This window comes from Alosa sapidissima, chromosome 5, assembly GCF_018492685.1.
Source record: "Alosa sapidissima isolate fAloSap1 chromosome 5, fAloSap1.pri, whole genome shotgun sequence".
In the NCBI taxonomy this organism is placed as follows: Eukaryota; Metazoa; Chordata; class Actinopteri; order Clupeiformes; family Clupeidae; genus Alosa; species Alosa sapidissima.
Genome location: NC_055961.1, coordinates 7628484 through 7645124, shown reverse-complemented (window position 1 = coordinate 7645124; position 16641 = coordinate 7628484). Strand labels below are relative to the sequence as shown.

The 16641-nt window shown below is 40.4% G+C and overlaps 2 protein-coding genes across 9 annotated transcripts in view; both read right to left on the bottom strand.

Moving 5' to 3' along the window:
- Positions 1 to 565: 565 nt before the first annotated feature.
- Positions 566 to 9395, bottom strand: LOC121710103 (heterogeneous nuclear ribonucleoprotein A/B-like). Of its 3 annotated transcripts, none has more exons than XM_042094047.1 (9): positions 9265 to 9395; positions 4749 to 5054; positions 4152 to 4320; positions 3903 to 4061; positions 3676 to 3807; positions 2696 to 2798; positions 2050 to 2214; positions 1862 to 1947; positions 566 to 1256 (listed from the first exon to the last, which is right to left on the bottom strand). In XM_042094047.1, the coding sequence occupies exons 2-8, from the start codon at positions 5036 to 5038 to the stop codon at positions 1877 to 1879; spliced, it is 1089 nt and encodes a 362-aa protein (XP_041949981.1). In that variant the 5' UTR covers positions 5039 to 5054; positions 9265 to 9395; the 3' UTR covers positions 566 to 1256; positions 1862 to 1876. The 3 variants fall into 3 exon arrangements, with proteins under 3 accessions (XP_041949981.1, XP_041949980.1, XP_041949982.1); XM_042094046.1 differs by lacking the exon at positions 9265 to 9395 and adding an exon at positions 5779 to 5930; XM_042094048.1 differs by lacking the exons at positions 1862 to 1947; positions 9265 to 9395 and adding an exon at positions 5779 to 5930.
- A 773-nt stretch (positions 9396 to 10168) lies between these two features.
- Positions 10169 to 16641, bottom strand: part of LOC121710093 (collagen alpha-1(XXIII) chain) — a 77557-nt gene continuing 71084 nt past the window's right edge. For 5 of the 6 annotated variants that reach the window (XM_042094028.1, XM_042094027.1, XM_042094026.1 and 2 more), the window contains 10 exons: positions 16179 to 16244; positions 15737 to 15760; positions 14836 to 14904; positions 14370 to 14432; positions 14127 to 14153; positions 13954 to 14007; positions 12876 to 12962; positions 12497 to 12562; positions 11489 to 11527; positions 10169 to 11375 (listed from right to left, as the gene is read on the bottom strand). In XM_042094028.1, the coding sequence (XP_041949962.1) occupies positions 11373 to 11375; positions 11489 to 11527; positions 12497 to 12562; positions 12876 to 12962; positions 13954 to 14007; positions 14127 to 14153; positions 14370 to 14432; positions 14836 to 14904; positions 15737 to 15760; positions 16179 to 16244 (498 nt within the window). In that variant the 3' untranslated portion in view covers positions 10169 to 11372. The remainder of the gene's footprint in view (positions 11376 to 11488; positions 11528 to 12496; positions 12563 to 12875; positions 12963 to 13953; positions 14008 to 14126; positions 14154 to 14369; positions 14433 to 14835; positions 14905 to 15736; positions 15761 to 16178; positions 16245 to 16641) is intronic. The other variant, XM_042094029.1, reaches the window with a different exon arrangement.

Below are 16641 nucleotides of genomic sequence, written 5' to 3'. Positions count from 1 at the left end.
GACTGCCAGCTACATGTATGCAATCACATTGTGGGTGTTCTTAAAAATGTGTTGGTAACACCTGCGTACTATACAAGATTATTGTGGAATACTAAAAACATTCTTGATATGTTAAGACATTTTGCAATACATCTATTTGTGTGTTTAAGTCAGTAAGTGCATTTTTTAAAACAATGACATTTTTGTCCCTGGTGAAACAGAAAAGAAAAATAATGTCAATGATGCCTAGAGGTCAGTAAAAACATGCACTGAAATAAGGACATAAGGGGGTCAATACTAAGGTGAATCTGGAGGTGTATGGTCATTTCCTGAAACACGCACAAGACCTTTCTATAATGCTTCTTGGGATTACTCGCAAGGTTGTAACTCAACACATACCGTTAACACAAACTAACATTTACCAGACAGTTAACATGTACCAGTAACATTTACCACATTACAAAAACAAATGTGCAAGAACAAACATCAAACCAGACCACAACAGTACATAACCAGCGCTGTAACTGTGGGCAAGTCACTTATGCCATTAATATTAGCCAGAAAAAGACTACAAAGATTCAAAACGTATTATAATCAAATGTTTATTTCTAACTTGACACTAAAAGAAAATTCCAGTTGGGCAGCAGCCCACTCTTTAGAGCAGAGAAGAAACTTCAATTGCACTATTTATCAAAGCCACATAAAGCAGGATCAAAAACAATTAGAAACTTAAGTCAACTTATGTCAAATATAGTACTGCAATCCAATTACTCTTTGTTTTCCACTTAGGATGCCCCCCCGTTCACATATTACTTATATTAATGTTAACTCAAAATCCCTTTTCCATGACAAAAACTCAACAGTTTCTTCGCTAAAGCACTCAGCCATGCACCTCACAGCACCAGGGAAAAAAGGAAACCTAGATAAATGTCAAAAGTGATTTTATTTTTTTTTTTCTAAAAACGTTGACGGATCTCAATCTCGACTGTAAATCCAGGACATGAAAAATACAAACGAAAAAAAAAGGAAAAAAAAAACATACATTAAATTCATAGAGGTACCAAAAAGTACAGTAAAAATAACACTTCCATCATTGGAAATGTGAACAAAAAAAAAAGAGGAGAAGTGACATTTGCTTCCCCAATTGTCTGTCTGTCTGTACAAATGAGGTGTGAGTCTGTTCATCTGTAAGGTAAAAGTCAGGTCCCCGTCACCCCTCCACTCCATCCATGCTGCTTGCACTGCAGGCCTCCTGCCGTCACATGATCATTTAGGTCCTGGGGAGAGAAAAGAGAGGAGAGGAGGTGCCACTGTGGTCCTTAAGCAGGTACAAAAAAAACACATCCCAACATGGACAGAAAAATCACATTTACTAGGAAACGGAGGGGAGGGGAGGGGGGGGTGTAAGGGGCATGCGTGAAAAGAACCACAAAAGCATTAAAGATACCAATGAGGCTTGTTAGATTGAACTAAGCAAAAGAAGGCAAGAAGAGCAAGGCTCAAAGCATGAAAAAACAGCAAGCAGGTCCCTTCTCCCACGTAAGAAAAACCCATTTGTGCAGGGTCCACCACAACCTCAACCCTTATTGACCAAGTAGTGTAGTTATATATCGTGTTGACCTTTATTAGGCAACATGAAACTGATGCAAAATTGCACAAAACTGGATTGGTTTCGTCAAAATTGGTTCTTGCAGTAGTTAACCCAGCCCTCCTCTTATGGAAATAAACTGATGACAGTTAACACCACAGTTCTTGCATCCAAATTCAAATGGGAGACTGATGCCGTGGGGAAACCACGGCAACGAGAGTGTCTACCACAAAAAAAGGAACGAAACAGCTAGGATGTATGAGGAGATGATCTAAAATCTAAAAAAATGCATACCTGCACTACATGTGATCAGTATGGCTTGTAGCTACTCTGGTGGCCTCCACGTCTTGGACTTTTCCCATAGTTTGTATTGCCCTGGTCTGGAGGATGAGAGAAAGAGGACTGAGTGCTCTCTGTGCAGAGACAAGTTAAACATCGTGATCAGGTAAGCACATGAAGGGGGGAGGGGCCCATCCACTTACTGTAGCCATAGCCTCCGTAGCCATAGTAACCAGATGAATAGTCATACTGGCCATAAGGTCCATAGCCGCCGTAGCCCTGCTGACTGCCGTAACCGTAGCCCTGGTTGCCATAACCACTAGGGTTCCAGTAGTTATTGTAGCCCTGGTTCCAGTTCTGGTTTTGTCCTAAAAATGTGTCAAAACACAAGCAGACTCAACATTAACTAGCAGGCCAAAGCCCCTCTCCTTTTAACAGCAAAATGTCAAGTATACAAGTGCTGTGTAAACATTAGATACTTAGGAATGTTTTGCTTTTTATCTCAGCACAAACACGGGTGCTACACATACTGCTGCAAGCACTGACACTGACAACCATGTCAAAATACTTCTTTTAGAGAATGACTGAAAAGAAACTACACTAGTTGCTATTTTCTGAATACTCTGGAGTGTTACTATGAGAGAGCTTGTTGCCTCCACATCCAAATTGTAAAGTGTTATAATGAGAAAAGCTCATCTGACACTCCTCAGGTAAAATTTGATGCTGGACCACAATATAAAACATTCAAAATAGAATAAGTCAACACTTTTGATCTAAACCTTCTGAGAGTTTTAAGAGCCTTTGTGGAGGCTTCGGTAGATGTTAACAATATGAAGTGACTTCACTCACCACCACGCCCCCTTCCTCCTCTTCCTCCTCCATAGCCACCCCCACGGCCACCGAACTGCTGCTGCTGATAGACCTCTTTAGGCTGGGCCACTTTTACTTCACACTGAAACAGAATCGGGAAACCTCATCCACTATGTTCACAGCTTTGCCAAGTCTGTGTGCTCAATGTCTGCATAGTGATACAGTTCATACAAAGTAATAATAAAATGGATAAATAGTCTTAATGCAAAAAGTTACCAAAGGCTGCATTTACAATAAATGTTCACTGTTTGCAAGTCAACGGGTTATACCATCTCTTCATATTATTAGGCACAATTCAGAGAGCTCATTTTACTCATAGTAAAACATGAGTTCTGTAAGTCATACGTTACAAGGTGGAAAAAAAAATCTATCAAATGACACCTCATCTCACAGTGACATAATTACTTGCACGGATTCTTTTGGGCATCTTTAAATACCACTTTCTGTAACAGTTAAGCTAGTTCTAGTCAAACTTTCCTCACCCACTTTTTAACACATGTTTAACAAGTCAGACATGGACAATTACATATTGAGGAAATCTTGTTAAGTCACCTCCCTAGTTGTACACATCTTTGTTGCTAAATCAAGTTTGCACTGGCTAATTTGGTCATAATGACTCACAATGTATAAAAGGGTACAAAAGATTGCAGCGGCAAGAAATGAAATCAGCCTTGCCATACAGTGTCGTCCATTCATTCCATCAGGGTTTTGTAATTTGTTGACCAACACACGGACCGCCCTGATGGTACTGATATTGCTCAACCAGCCATAATCACACAGAAAATTAAGAGACTGAAAAGATCATGGGTCGCACAGATCCTGGGTCACACAGACATGGGGCCTTTGCCACATTTCAAAAATAACTTGCAACACTGCAACAATTTCCCTACAGGAAATAACCATTAAGATAGTATTTAAACAGAAACAGTTGTAAACAGAAGTACGGTTTTTTTCCTTACCTTGCTTCCATTAACATGATGGAACTTCTTTTCCAGGACCTTTTTGACAGGAGACTCGTCTTTGTATGTGATAAAGACAAACCCCCTCCTTTTCTCCGACTTGGGATCAAGTGGCAATTCAACGGTTTCAATCTGAGGACATCAAATAGGGGAAGAAGAACGGTTTGACAGAGTTCTTGCTGGACCGACTTACAAAACAGACAGCACAGCAAGGATGGAAAACAAACCTCTCCAAAGGTCCCAAAATACTCTTTAATCTTTTCCTCTTCTGTCTCAGGGTTAAGGCCACCAACAAATATCTTCTTTACCGGCTCCTTCTTCATCGCCATAGCTTTCTTGGGGTCAATCTGTCGTCCATCTAACCTATGCTCCTTTTGTTGCAACACCTACAATGGAAACCATATGTATTGTTAGAAATACACCCAACTTTTAAGGAATACAATGTAATACCACCAAAATCCAGTTGATGCCATTACCTTTTCAACACTGGCTGCTTCTTTGAAGAGAACAAAACCAAATCCTCTTGAACGCCCTGTATTTGAGTCCATTTTGATCGTACAATCAGTGACCTCTCCAAATTTTGAGAAGTAATCTTTCAGATCTTTCTTGCTGGTGTCCCAACTGAGTCCTCCAACAAACATTTTACTGTAGGAGTGAGTCATAAAATATAAAGAAAATCAATGACCAAATAACCTACTGGCAAAGCACATTACTACATGCATATAACCCATGCAAGTAAGTGACCTTTGTTATATGTACAGATGTATGTTATTCACAAAGATACATTATTGTTTTTGCAAATGTCAACAAGGACATGTGGCCAACAGACTTACACTTGTTACACATACAAATATAATTTAATGCAGCCTGTACAACCTTAGTGTACAAGCCTCTGCAGCTTGTTACACTATGTGCTAATGTCGCCGCCTGCCAGCTAGCCCGTGCCCATCCCCCATACGAGGACACATGGCGCCAACAAAAGCCGAATGAACAAAAGCGCCCTTTCAGCAATGCCCAAACGCATTAAACACCAAATAAATTAATTGCACTCTTTTTTTTCTGTTTATACTCACCCCGCGTCTTCTTCGCCTTTGCTAGCGTCAATCTGCCCGCCTTCTGATGTTCCATTCTGAGAATCTTCTTCTGCGTCTGCGTCTCCTTCTGCGTCTCCCTCGGGCTCTGCTTCTAACGCTACCTCTGCCTCTTCTGCGGCGTCTTCTGCTGCGTCTTCTACCTTTTCGATAGCCGTTTCTTCTTCCTCCTCCTCTAGCTGTTCCACGGGTTCTTCGCTATTGAAATGTTCTTCCACTTCGTTGCCATTTTCGGATGTCTCCATAAATTGCTGTTCGGTTTCTGACATCATGATCTTGTGCGATCGTCTGAAATGTTTGTAAAACACAATAAGTATCGGCTAATGTTGGCTAAGTAGATACATGCTAAGTTAGCTACGTAGGCTAATGCTCCGCGTTAGCTAGCCGGCCGCCAAAGCAAAAAGAAGATGGGTGGATCTCCAGACGGATGCTTAATGTTGAAGATTGCTCAAAGTCCATTCATTAAAGCAAGCCCATAAATGTAACTACCCATCCGCCAGGCTTAAATAGTAACTATTGCAAAGTGAAACTACATTGTAGCACTTCCGAAAGTTAACAAGTTAACTCTAGTGAGGATTACAACTGATGAAAAACGTAAATGACCAAACTAGCTAGTTAGCGTAGCTAACGCGGCATTGTTACAACCTAGCCTTCATAGCGTTACCAAAAACGGAATCGCCAAGGTTCGCTGCATTGCGTTTTCTGCAAACCGTACTACCAATAAAAAAATAAAGCAATTAACAAATTACTTGATATTGCGGGGTTACACGAGCTAATACATTCTAAACAAACACAATATTACCATCGTTTCACAAATTTACTAGCATGTCGGCTAACGTTAGCTTGCTAGGCAGCAAATCCCCGAATAAAACATAACATTAGCTACCTAACTCCTTGACTATTTTTCCATGCACACAACAGAATTCTGCTGGATAAACAGAACCGATCACACCGATCATCGACAGTAACATATAATGCACATAAACAAACAAATAACTAAATAATGGCTTACTCTGTGGACTAATTCAGCCGGAGCAATCTCGTTAAAATGGACTCTCCCCTGCACCGCCAACTCGTGGCAGCATGGATATCTAACCGGAATAAAGTGCCCCCTCAATAACACAAAACTTGATTTGGTATCTGAGCGGCCGTGGTGATAATAGTACTTTTCAATTGGTCGGTCATACAAAAGGTTCCCGCCCCTCTGACGTATTCTCATACTGGTCTGGAACGAAATGTTCCAGAGGAATAAGTGCCCCTGTCTAAGTAAGCCTACATACAACCATAACTTTTCACTCCACCTTCACAATGTATGCAACTCAGCATATAATAGTAACATTTTTTAAACATGATGTGATAATGAAATTATTGGTTTGAAATTCTGAAGTCTTTTTCAATCAATCTGTTTTCTTCTTCTTTGCATACACATAACATTACCTAAAATAGCCTATTGTAGGCTACCCAGTAAACAGTCTGTACCGGCTGTTTCTTCACACTGTTAACAGGGCATAACCTCCCATGTTATTGCTATTCAATTTATAGTAGGCCTACTGCCGAATAGCCCACCTAATTGTGAGATCTGTTAATATAGCTTAGCCTACCAGGATACAAATATGTATTGGAAACATTTGTAATGCAAACAGTATGTTTTTTACCTTTTATTTTTGGAAGTTGGTCCATTCATCAGAACCGAATTGGAAATAAACAATATGGCCTCAATAGTTTTGGCTTTAGGCTTGAGAAAGTTAAAGCAGCAGTGTGTGATGAAAATCCTTTTTGTGCAACTGAAAGAAACTAAAGTTCCAAACACATGGGAATAGTAGTAAGGGATAGAGAGATCATTCAGCATCTTAACTCGTCTCCATGTTTGTTGGTTAGCCTATAGCGCATGGCTACTAGAAATGTACACATTCAATCTCTTTCTTGCACTGATACAAATTTGGGAAACAGATAAAATAGGCTTTTGTTGCATGCTTGAAGCCTGATCCATAAGTGGGGCAACACAACTTGTCAACTTTCAGTGACATAAGCTCAACAAACTTAAACTGAAAGTAAAAGTACAAAGTAGTTGTAAAAGCTTTCGAGGCCAGGTGGGGTGACAAAGCCCTCCCATAGCTATGCTTTTAATGAAAAAGAAAGCAGTCAGAACTTTAGATAGGCTATTAGGTTCACCTTAAAACTTGGTGCTTACACTTCATACACAATGACTTCAGAGCCTGAACAAAAGGTATGGCTGCCATTCATTTTTCACTGCTGCTTCCTTTTATAAGCCTATAATGAAATGTATTCAACATGTTTAGAAAGGCAGCTACACCACAGTTCACACTTTGAAAGCCTAAAAAAAAGTGCTATTAATGAAAAGCAAGCAGTTAGAATTTTAATTTAATTCAGCTCCTTACAACAGCATGATCTAGGCCTTTGTGTGCTATATCTATATGCTATATTTGCTAGGCCTTAACTCTGTCACTATGTCTCCATTCATTGCTGTGTCCTGTGATGACATCAGGTCAGAATATCTTTGTTGCAAATATCTAACATTCTGAATGGAAGCTGTGGCTTTTATTTTCATTTGCACATTATTTTAGGCTACTTTCTACTTAATGCTGCTAATGTAGTGGAGTAAAAGTATACATTTAATTTACGAAATGTAGTGAAGTAAAAGTAAAAGTAGGAAGAAAAATAAAAAGTCAAGTAAAATGCAGATACTCCCCGTTCATAGTACGTATGTATACTTAGTTACTTTACATCTCTGCTCATACATTTGCTGATGCCATTTGTCAAAAGTCCACTATCTTGCTATTTCCTAAGTAGCCCATTCAGAGATGTAGTCATTTAAATGTGTTGTGCCTTTACACTGAATAGGGGTGTAGGAGGTGGTCTTCTCATAGTCCTGGGTAAGTAAGGATAGGAACTAAGCAGTCATTTGTCATGTATGCCAGAATTCTCCTCAAAATGTATTTTAATTCAGTATGACAATCTATTAAATAGCTGAGGCTACTAGCTAACCAAACAGACATATAAACACAGGACCTCCAGGGCTTCTCACATGCAGCCTGTGTTGATGCTAAGGCAGGCTGTGGCTTGCTCCAAAGATCATCTACCAAATGTCCATATGCCTTTATTTGTAGATGCATTAGCAGTAAGCCTGCTCATAAGCTGCTATATGACAAACAAACTGCAAATGAATAATTGAGGAAGACTATACCAAATCTAACTTATAGCTTGCTGAAATGAAAAGACTTTCACACAGGCCATCGCACAACTTACCTTAACAAAACATTTGATTAGAAGGTATTGCATGGGATACTTGGACCATGAATAGCAGAAGTCTAAAACCTCTGATAAATAGCCTCTTATATGGATTGATAATCTGGTTATGATTATGATTGCAGTCTGAAAATGCACAGCTGAGAAGGGTTTGTCAGACTGCTGTCCACATTCTCACCCTGAGAGCAAGGGTTTAGGTGGTAAGTGAATGTGCTTTTACAACAGCAGTGAAGTTGATTGGAAGCACATTTTTAAAAGATCTTCAAATGTCCTCATTGTTCAAACTTCTTCTCTCATGGGAAAGTAATCAGATTGCATATACATTTGCATCACTTATAATGAACAACTACAGACCGTGTGCACAGTTAGGTAGGGCAGCACCAAGACAACAGTTTGCTGCCCACATTATAAATGAACTGATGCAAATGAATACTGTCTCTATGATAATGAAGTTTCTGTGTTCCTTTCCCTGAACAGGGCTTGATGGCTTTCCCCCTGTTCCCACCCATGTGTCTGTTATTTAGATTAACTGCCTGATCCAAGTGTAGGTGTGACACTGAAAGGTGTTGGCCTTTGTTTTTATGATAAGTGGGCCATCTGGGTAATGCAGACAGTCTTATTAGATTATAAGTAGCACTCAGAAACTAATTTTCTGTAATTTATGACAATCTACTGACACTTATGTTAGTGGTTCAGACTAAATACAAAACTAAAAATGTGATCTATTCATTTTGGTCTGTTATGGACATTTCAGGGACATTCATGGCTGTACCATAATGCCAATAGCCAATGCAGTTAGGCCTATACTGTGGACATAGGACTTTATAGGCAGCAAGAAGTGCCTTTCAAGTGTTGTTGAGGGGGAATGTCTCTGGTCACATATATACAAACACGCACACACACACACACGCCAGAGGTGTTCCTGCTGGAGTGGAGCTCCACCAAGCTATTTATATCTGCTCTATTGCATTTACATCAGGTTGTTGAACCACAAATGTATGTTGGCCACAGCTAAACATATCCAGGTCAGCTTCTCCGCTGTCAGAGCGTTTACAAGGTATAGGCTATAATTCTGTCTGAATTGTACATGCATAAGCAATGAGCTCCTACATCACATTGCAGAAAATGTACAATGATTTGTCTGTGGTTAAGTTATTCAATTGATTACAATAGTGGTCATGAGTTGTATCCAATCAAAAGGTTACCACTGCCCACACCACTTTGCACTTACCAGATTTCCTCCCGGCCACTATGGTTATTCCTTCACCTCGGGGTCTCTAATGTGAACTTGTTTCTCTTCCTCAGCGTCCACTGTTGTACTAATACCAGTAGAATGATCCTTGCTTGCTAATGATGCTAGTCTTAATGATGCAAGAGAGGCTTAACACAACTCTCACCTCTTGCCTGTACCGTCTCCGTTTCCCAACAACCAGAACCACGTACACCATCTGATTCGGCACGAACCTGTATCTTTCTGATGTTATCCGAGAATGGGCTAAACTTAGGGCAGTGGAAAGGCAATGGCAAAACTCCAAAAACCCAGCCCACCTATGGGTATATCAATATCCCCTATCTTTAGATTCTAGCATAACAGTTGCCAAAACAACATGTTACTGTGACAAGATCAGCCTCAAAGGAATTATTATCCACTTTCAAAGCTCTCTGATACCTCTCCAGTATATTGTATCTCAAACATCCTGTCTCTGGCTTACGACCGTATCTGCTTTCTTTATAGGTTGGTGGCCTGCAGTGGCCAATGCTCTCTACCCGGTGGACACAGTCTGAATTCTCCCAATAGAATGCACATTGCTTTCCCCACATAGAACTTGACCAATATTGCCCTCATGACCAAAGTTGCCATTATTGGGAAGGTCCTTTGTTACATTCTGTCATAGGGCCCACCATTTCTAACAGCACCCCTGACTACCACATCACAATCAAACCAGACTTGAGTAGGGTCAGGTTACACAGATGTGCAACATCCTGCATGCAGCCTGTCTGACAAACAGAGCCACAGATAGTCATAACGGCTAACCTCCATTGGCAATTCACTCCTGAGTTTGGGGTTCTGACACAAATCTAGTTATTTCTTTTGCAAACAGATAACATGTACATAATTCACTTAACAAACAATGTTTATCTGAACTTTTTTATTATCTCGGTTTCCTGAAAAATTTGGTATTTTAGATTTACTCCATGAAAATCCCTTTACAGTATCGTCAACAGCAACTGGAAAAGATTAAAAAAAACTATGTATCTCCCAGGAAAGATGGGTGTATTCTACAACATGGCAGGCACAGGTGCAGTACTGCATCAAAAGTGTAGTAAATATTACACAGTGTCCATAAAATATGATGTGTGTGGATTGAACGATCATGTCCATTTGATGCACAGAACTTGTAACAGATATAATTAACAAAATGTTTGTTTAATACAACGGGTATTTTAAAGAAATATACACAAATGATACTGAAAAGACACACATACTTAAGACACTGAAATGTCCTCAATAATTCTAACTATAGACATGTTATTTACAACCAGCTATGTGCACATTACATCAACAACCATTAAGATCTTAAACTGATCAGGTAATAACAAAGTATCTTAATATTCAAACGGGCTTTCGTTAAGATTCCATAGCTAAGCAGTTTTCAGAACACACATTATTTAAAAAGTACAAAACAAACAAAAATACAACTTCATACCTCACCACTGCATTATCTTAGTTTACCTGTTTGGTGTTTTCTGTTCTAATTATATTGCTTTGCAGAGTTTTTTGTTGATATGATTAATGTGAAAAGATAGAATTCCTGAGAGTTGAGGTCACTTTAACGTGAATTCAAACCATTTGCAGAAAGCCTGGTAGACAAAATGTAGGCCGTGGCTGTCTTGGATCCAGAACATCATATATTCTGCTGATAAAGAGGGTCATGCTATTGGTGTGTATGTTGCATATGGTAAGTAACAGAATGTACATCCTATTCCAATAATCATATGACGTCGTGTTTGCTATTTTTTGACCTCATATCCTTCCCTCAAGAGGTGTAGCAGCATTCTCTGTCCATCCTATGAGCGCTGTCATTTACTAGTCTCCCATACGTTTCCATTCAGGTGTCTGTTACAAAGCATCATGCTATAATGCCATAGAATCATCCTTCATTCAAATATTCAAACCATAGTGCCATAGTTTATATAAAAACAAAACACCAAAAAAAAATAGACAGATCCTATATAAATCCTCCATATATTAAATAGAAAATGTTAAAAAGGGCAAAAAGTGTGTTAGCTGCAAAATATATATCGATATGTACAAATCCCATGCTTCCAAGTCAACGATCACTGCAAGAGAGTAAAAAAGAGAGAAACGTCAATATCACATAATAACAGTATTTATGAACCGTGTAGAAATTTGAGTCTAAGAATGCTGAGACAGAAGGACAGAGAATACAGACCTTGTTCCAACATCCTGGTATGGGCAGCCCATCTCGACCCTGTTGGCAGAAATAGAATAGGTGTAGTTATTGCATGCCATCCAAAGCTCTGACCATACTGAGGGACAGGAGAGGACCACCGCAGGCAAACGCAAAGAGGCAGGCAATCACTGCACTGATTTGCAATCTGCAATCTGCACCCTTAATGAGAAGGGGGGGCACTGAACACAAACATTCCATCACAATCACAACCACACAAGGAGTCATTTTTCATACACACAAAAACACAGGGCAAAAAAAAACACAGAACAACAAAAAAAAAACTCAATTGATCACCATGCGCACACAGGCAATGCATCTCCACACATATTTAGAATGTGTCCAACTCTGATTTGAGTGTGTTTAGGGGCAATGGTTCTAGATGGAGTGCAATATCATAAGGTGTGATCATCTGTCATGAATGAAAGAAATCACAGAGAGTAACCAGGCTGGGTTAAACAACATATGCAGGTTAAGTACTGGTACCATGCACTGACAGTCAAGGCTACTTGACTGAAATGCTACAAAAGAGAGCCTGGTTACCCTGAGCCACAATAAGAGACATCACAACACAAGCCATACTCACAGGCCCCACCGGCAGTGGTCATTGTGGTAATCAGGAAATGCATAATTCTACTCTTCGAAAACGCCTTTAAAGGCAGTGAGCGGAGAAGGGAGGTAGTAATAGGGGGTTTCCTGCTTCCTGTTATCCCGCTTTCAGTTTTAGGCCATCATGCATGTACTGACTAAGTGGCAATCATACGAATGTTCAGAATCCCTGATCGAGTTGCATCATTGATTATTTATTGACGTCATCCACCTAAACAAACACACAAGTCAAACTCCTTTCCTGGTCCCAGTATGTTGAGACTGGTGAGGTATTTATTTTAAATTTCCACCTAGTACAGTAACCACTGCCTGCGGGTTAGCTGAATGATGATGAGGGGGTCGTGGGAGACACATAGACACAGAACACACAGTATACTGTACCAGGGGGCAGGGGGCGTCAGGGAGCAGCCCTGCTTTCCCGCCATGTCCTTTTAACACGCTGGCAGCCTGCCATTGAAATTCATTCAGTTCTCTGTTATGTTCATGTCTGTCTGAATCTTTCCACACTCACGTACCACATCTCCACACTACCATAGACGGAACACTCATATAACTTTCATGGGTATAAAGAATCTGTAAAAGTGTAATCCTTCTAAAGTTGAGTAAAAAAAATGATCTATCATGAAGCCTCATGTTTCACAGCTTAGAGTAAAGACATGGAGCCCCTAGTAGGTAGGATGTTACTGCGTCTACAGCATTAAACAAGCAGTCCACTTTAGAGGTCCACTTTCTATACATATGAGATGAGTTGGTGACGTACCACAGGGCAGGGCTGGTCCAATCCAGGAGGACCCTGCTCGCCTTTCTGACCTTTCAGGCCCTTCTTCCCCCCTGGGCCACGGTCACCCTGTGGGACGGAGAAGAGAGGTGAGACACGCCTCTTCCTCTTCCTCTTCCTCTTCAAGGGTGTACTCACACTAGACAATCCGTACCATGCTCAAGAACCTTTGATCGGAAAAGTTCAGTGTGTTTGGCTAGTCTAGTGTGATCGCTTGGTACGATAAGCAGTGTCTAATTTGAGTGCCCTAGGTTGACAAAAAACTATTTGCAGTTTAATTGGTTTGTTAGTATGGAATTTGGTCAAAATGACCACTTTAGTAATGCTGTTCAATACGTTGTCACTGGTTGTTATGTTAGTTAAATGTTTGAGAGAGAGGCTAGATAGAGTGAAAGGGAAAGAAAGAGAGAGAGAGAGAGTGAAAGGGAGAGAGAGAGAAAGAGAATGAAAGATAGAGGGAGAGAGAGAAAGAGAATGAAAGAGATAAGCTGTTGTCAGACCTACGTGTAAGTCTGCATGTTCTGTGGATGAGCGGTTGAGCCGTATATCTGAACAACATAACTGGCCATTTGGAATTCTAAACTTAGCCGGCTGTTACACTACTACCCTCCTAGTATTTACGACGGACATTATGTAAATGAGCTTGTGTCTGAACGAAGCAAAGAACATGCAGAGATTCTGTTCATGTGCATGTTCAACCACGTTCAACCTGTTGAACCACACAGAGATTCTGTTAATGTGCGATCATAGGTGTTGTTCACACATATGATCGCATAATGTCATCATGTTAGCATCTTATCTATCAGACCTCCGTTTGACAAAGCTCCACATATACTGCAGAGGATATGTCTGAAAGCAGCTAGAGAGAGAGAGTGAAAGAGAAAGAAAGACATATAGAGAGAGAGAGACAAAGAGAGAAAGAGAGAGAGAGTGAAAGAGAAAGAGCGATGAACATTTGATCATAACCTCCATAACCCCATGACTCCTTGATTTGAGCACATGACTGGGCGCATCTCCAGCTGGCTGGCTGGTTACTGAGTGTAATAGGTGCAGCACCAACCTTCTCTCCTCTGCCTCCCGTGTCCCCTTTCTCCCCCATGAGCCCTGGGAAACCCTGCACATCAAACACACTCTCAGGACCAATCACAGCCCAGAAAAGATCCATTTATCACACTAAATGCAACCAATCTTAAGCATGACTCCACTCCCCCACAAATGGAATCCAATACTCACATCTAATCCAGGCAGGCCTTGTTTGCCCTGTGGCCAGACACATGTAAGAAGAGAATAATAATGAAACAATGTTTCCGACCAGATGAGAGTCTGATTATTAATAGCATTACATTCACATAAAAGTGCATTAAATATTCAAGTCACGTCGCTGATTCTTACCAGGACAAGAATCATTCAAGGTCACATATTAAGATGTGTACACTTCCACAGAGACAGACACAAATGGATGGAAAAGGTACTAACTTTTTCTCCTTTGGAACCTGGAAGTCCGACTAATCCATCAGCACCTGGTGAACCAGGAGCGCCCTGGGCATGGGAGAGAGAGTTACACGTCATTTCAAAACAAAATCATCACAAGGCAAATCCTCAAAAGAAGCACAGGATAGGGGATGGACACAACCAGTGTTTTGACAGTGAGACTGTTTTGGGCTACACCTTTTGTTCATTTATTGCTATTAATCCTATTCCCTTATTTCTATTTACATCTATTTACTGTCCTCCATGGCATTATTTACAGAGGCTACAGTACTTGTGTAATGACAATTCAGATATTCTATTCTATTCTATCATATCCTATTCTATTCTATTCTATTCTATTCTATTTTATCCTATTCTATTCTATTCTATACATGATTCTGTCTGAGCTGAGGCCCATCTGTGTCTAGTGGCTGGTGAGGCATGGACGTGTGCAGTGCTGTTGGGGACTCACTCTTGGGCCGGGGGCCCCCTGCTCTCCCACCTCTCCCTTCTCTCCTCTCACCGCCTCGCCCGGCTCCCCCTGAGTGCACAAAGTCCAACTTCACACATCACACCAAATAAACATCCTCATTAACACAACATGACTACATTATCACTTCATTATCACATACTATCACACGAGTCTGCACACTCGTATAGGCTACCGCCATGAGTTACTGTGGACTGTAGGTCATGATGTAGTACAACACTTCTCACTCTGTTACACAATGTATGTTTTGGCTCTACGCCACCAGAATTGATTTAAGTAAAGCTTTCCAACTTTAAGGACAGGTTAGGGGGAACATATTAGTGGCTAAACTCTATTTGTGAAGTAAAAACTGCGTAAAGGATAATGGACAACTTTGGGTAGTACAAAATAGTGGGTAGTACAATGTGGTACAAAGCGTTCAGAGCCACACAAGCTCTTTCAGGAAAGCTTACAAGTCAGTGAACAATTGATTTGAGCTTAGGTGCATAGTTTCATGAAGATTTTCTGAAAATGGCCTGAGGAAATGTATCAGTGCTGTACTGGTTTGGTGAGCTTGATTTTCTCTTTCTATGTGCCTTTATGTCAGCAACATTGGAGTGAGCTTTGAGCTGGTACAATCTTTTCAGTCATGTTTTGATCTATTCAGAAGTTATTACATACAAACAATTTGCATGGATTAACTATTTGAATCCAATGAAAAAGTTCCACACAAAAATGAATGTTATGAATACTCTCTGGGTTGAACATTAAGCTACATGTAAAACTATATTGTGTTTTGACATACATACAAATGTAGATATTTTTTCAAAGCACAAAATTGTTGTTTAACGGCAACATTTTCCCCGTCTAAAGTAGCTCATGTAATGGTCAAAAGAATTCTTACCTTGGGGCCAGGTATTCCATGACCCTGAAAAACAATGCCTGTGTTAGTGTGCCTGTAAAGTGTCACGCTTCAAATGAAAGTCTACACTATTCAAAGGCAAATGCATTTAGATTAGATTTTTATTACAATGGCTTGTCCTTCAGATTGTTTGTTTGTTTGTTTAATTTAAGGCCATTTCCGCAACTAAGGCTTTTAATGACCAGAGCATTGTGTGTTATAGAAGCTTAAATATGTTTTTAAAAATCTATGCTAGTAACAAAGGTGGGACCTTACTTAAAAAATAAGCTATAGAATTTTGGTGATAAAATTGTTGCTTTTTCGTTTTCAAGGCAGGGCAACAGGTCAAAATAAGTCTCACTGACAGTGGCATTTCGCAAAATTGGCATAATGGAGGATCTTCACCCTTGTTGTTCAGATGTTCTCTGCATCTGGTTAGACTCACCTGGTGACCCGGGGGCCCTGGGGGGCCAGCTGGCCCTGGAGGTCCAGGCAGTGAGATGATCTGTGCCTGCAGCGAGAAGGGGACCAGTACACCTCAGTTAAACAAAGCTACATTTATTACTGGCGTCTGTTTGGACGAGAGGCTTTCCATGATAGGCAATATCTTAGGACATCCCCACTCGTAATCACTCCACATTTAGCACTAAACTGTCTGACATGAATGACGTCTGACATGTATGACATGAACGAGAGAGCATCGATTTCATAATGTCACATTTGACTGTTACTGAGTGAGAAGACGGAGTCAATGGAGTAGGGTGAGTGTTCAGATTAACATGTAACGTGAGGACAAGTGAGTATACAAAGTACAGAGTTTCCGTTGTTTGGCAACAGTAACTGCCAAGACTATTGATTAGAACTATTTTTGAGAGGCAGAGGAGGAACGAGCCAAAATCAAAATGAAT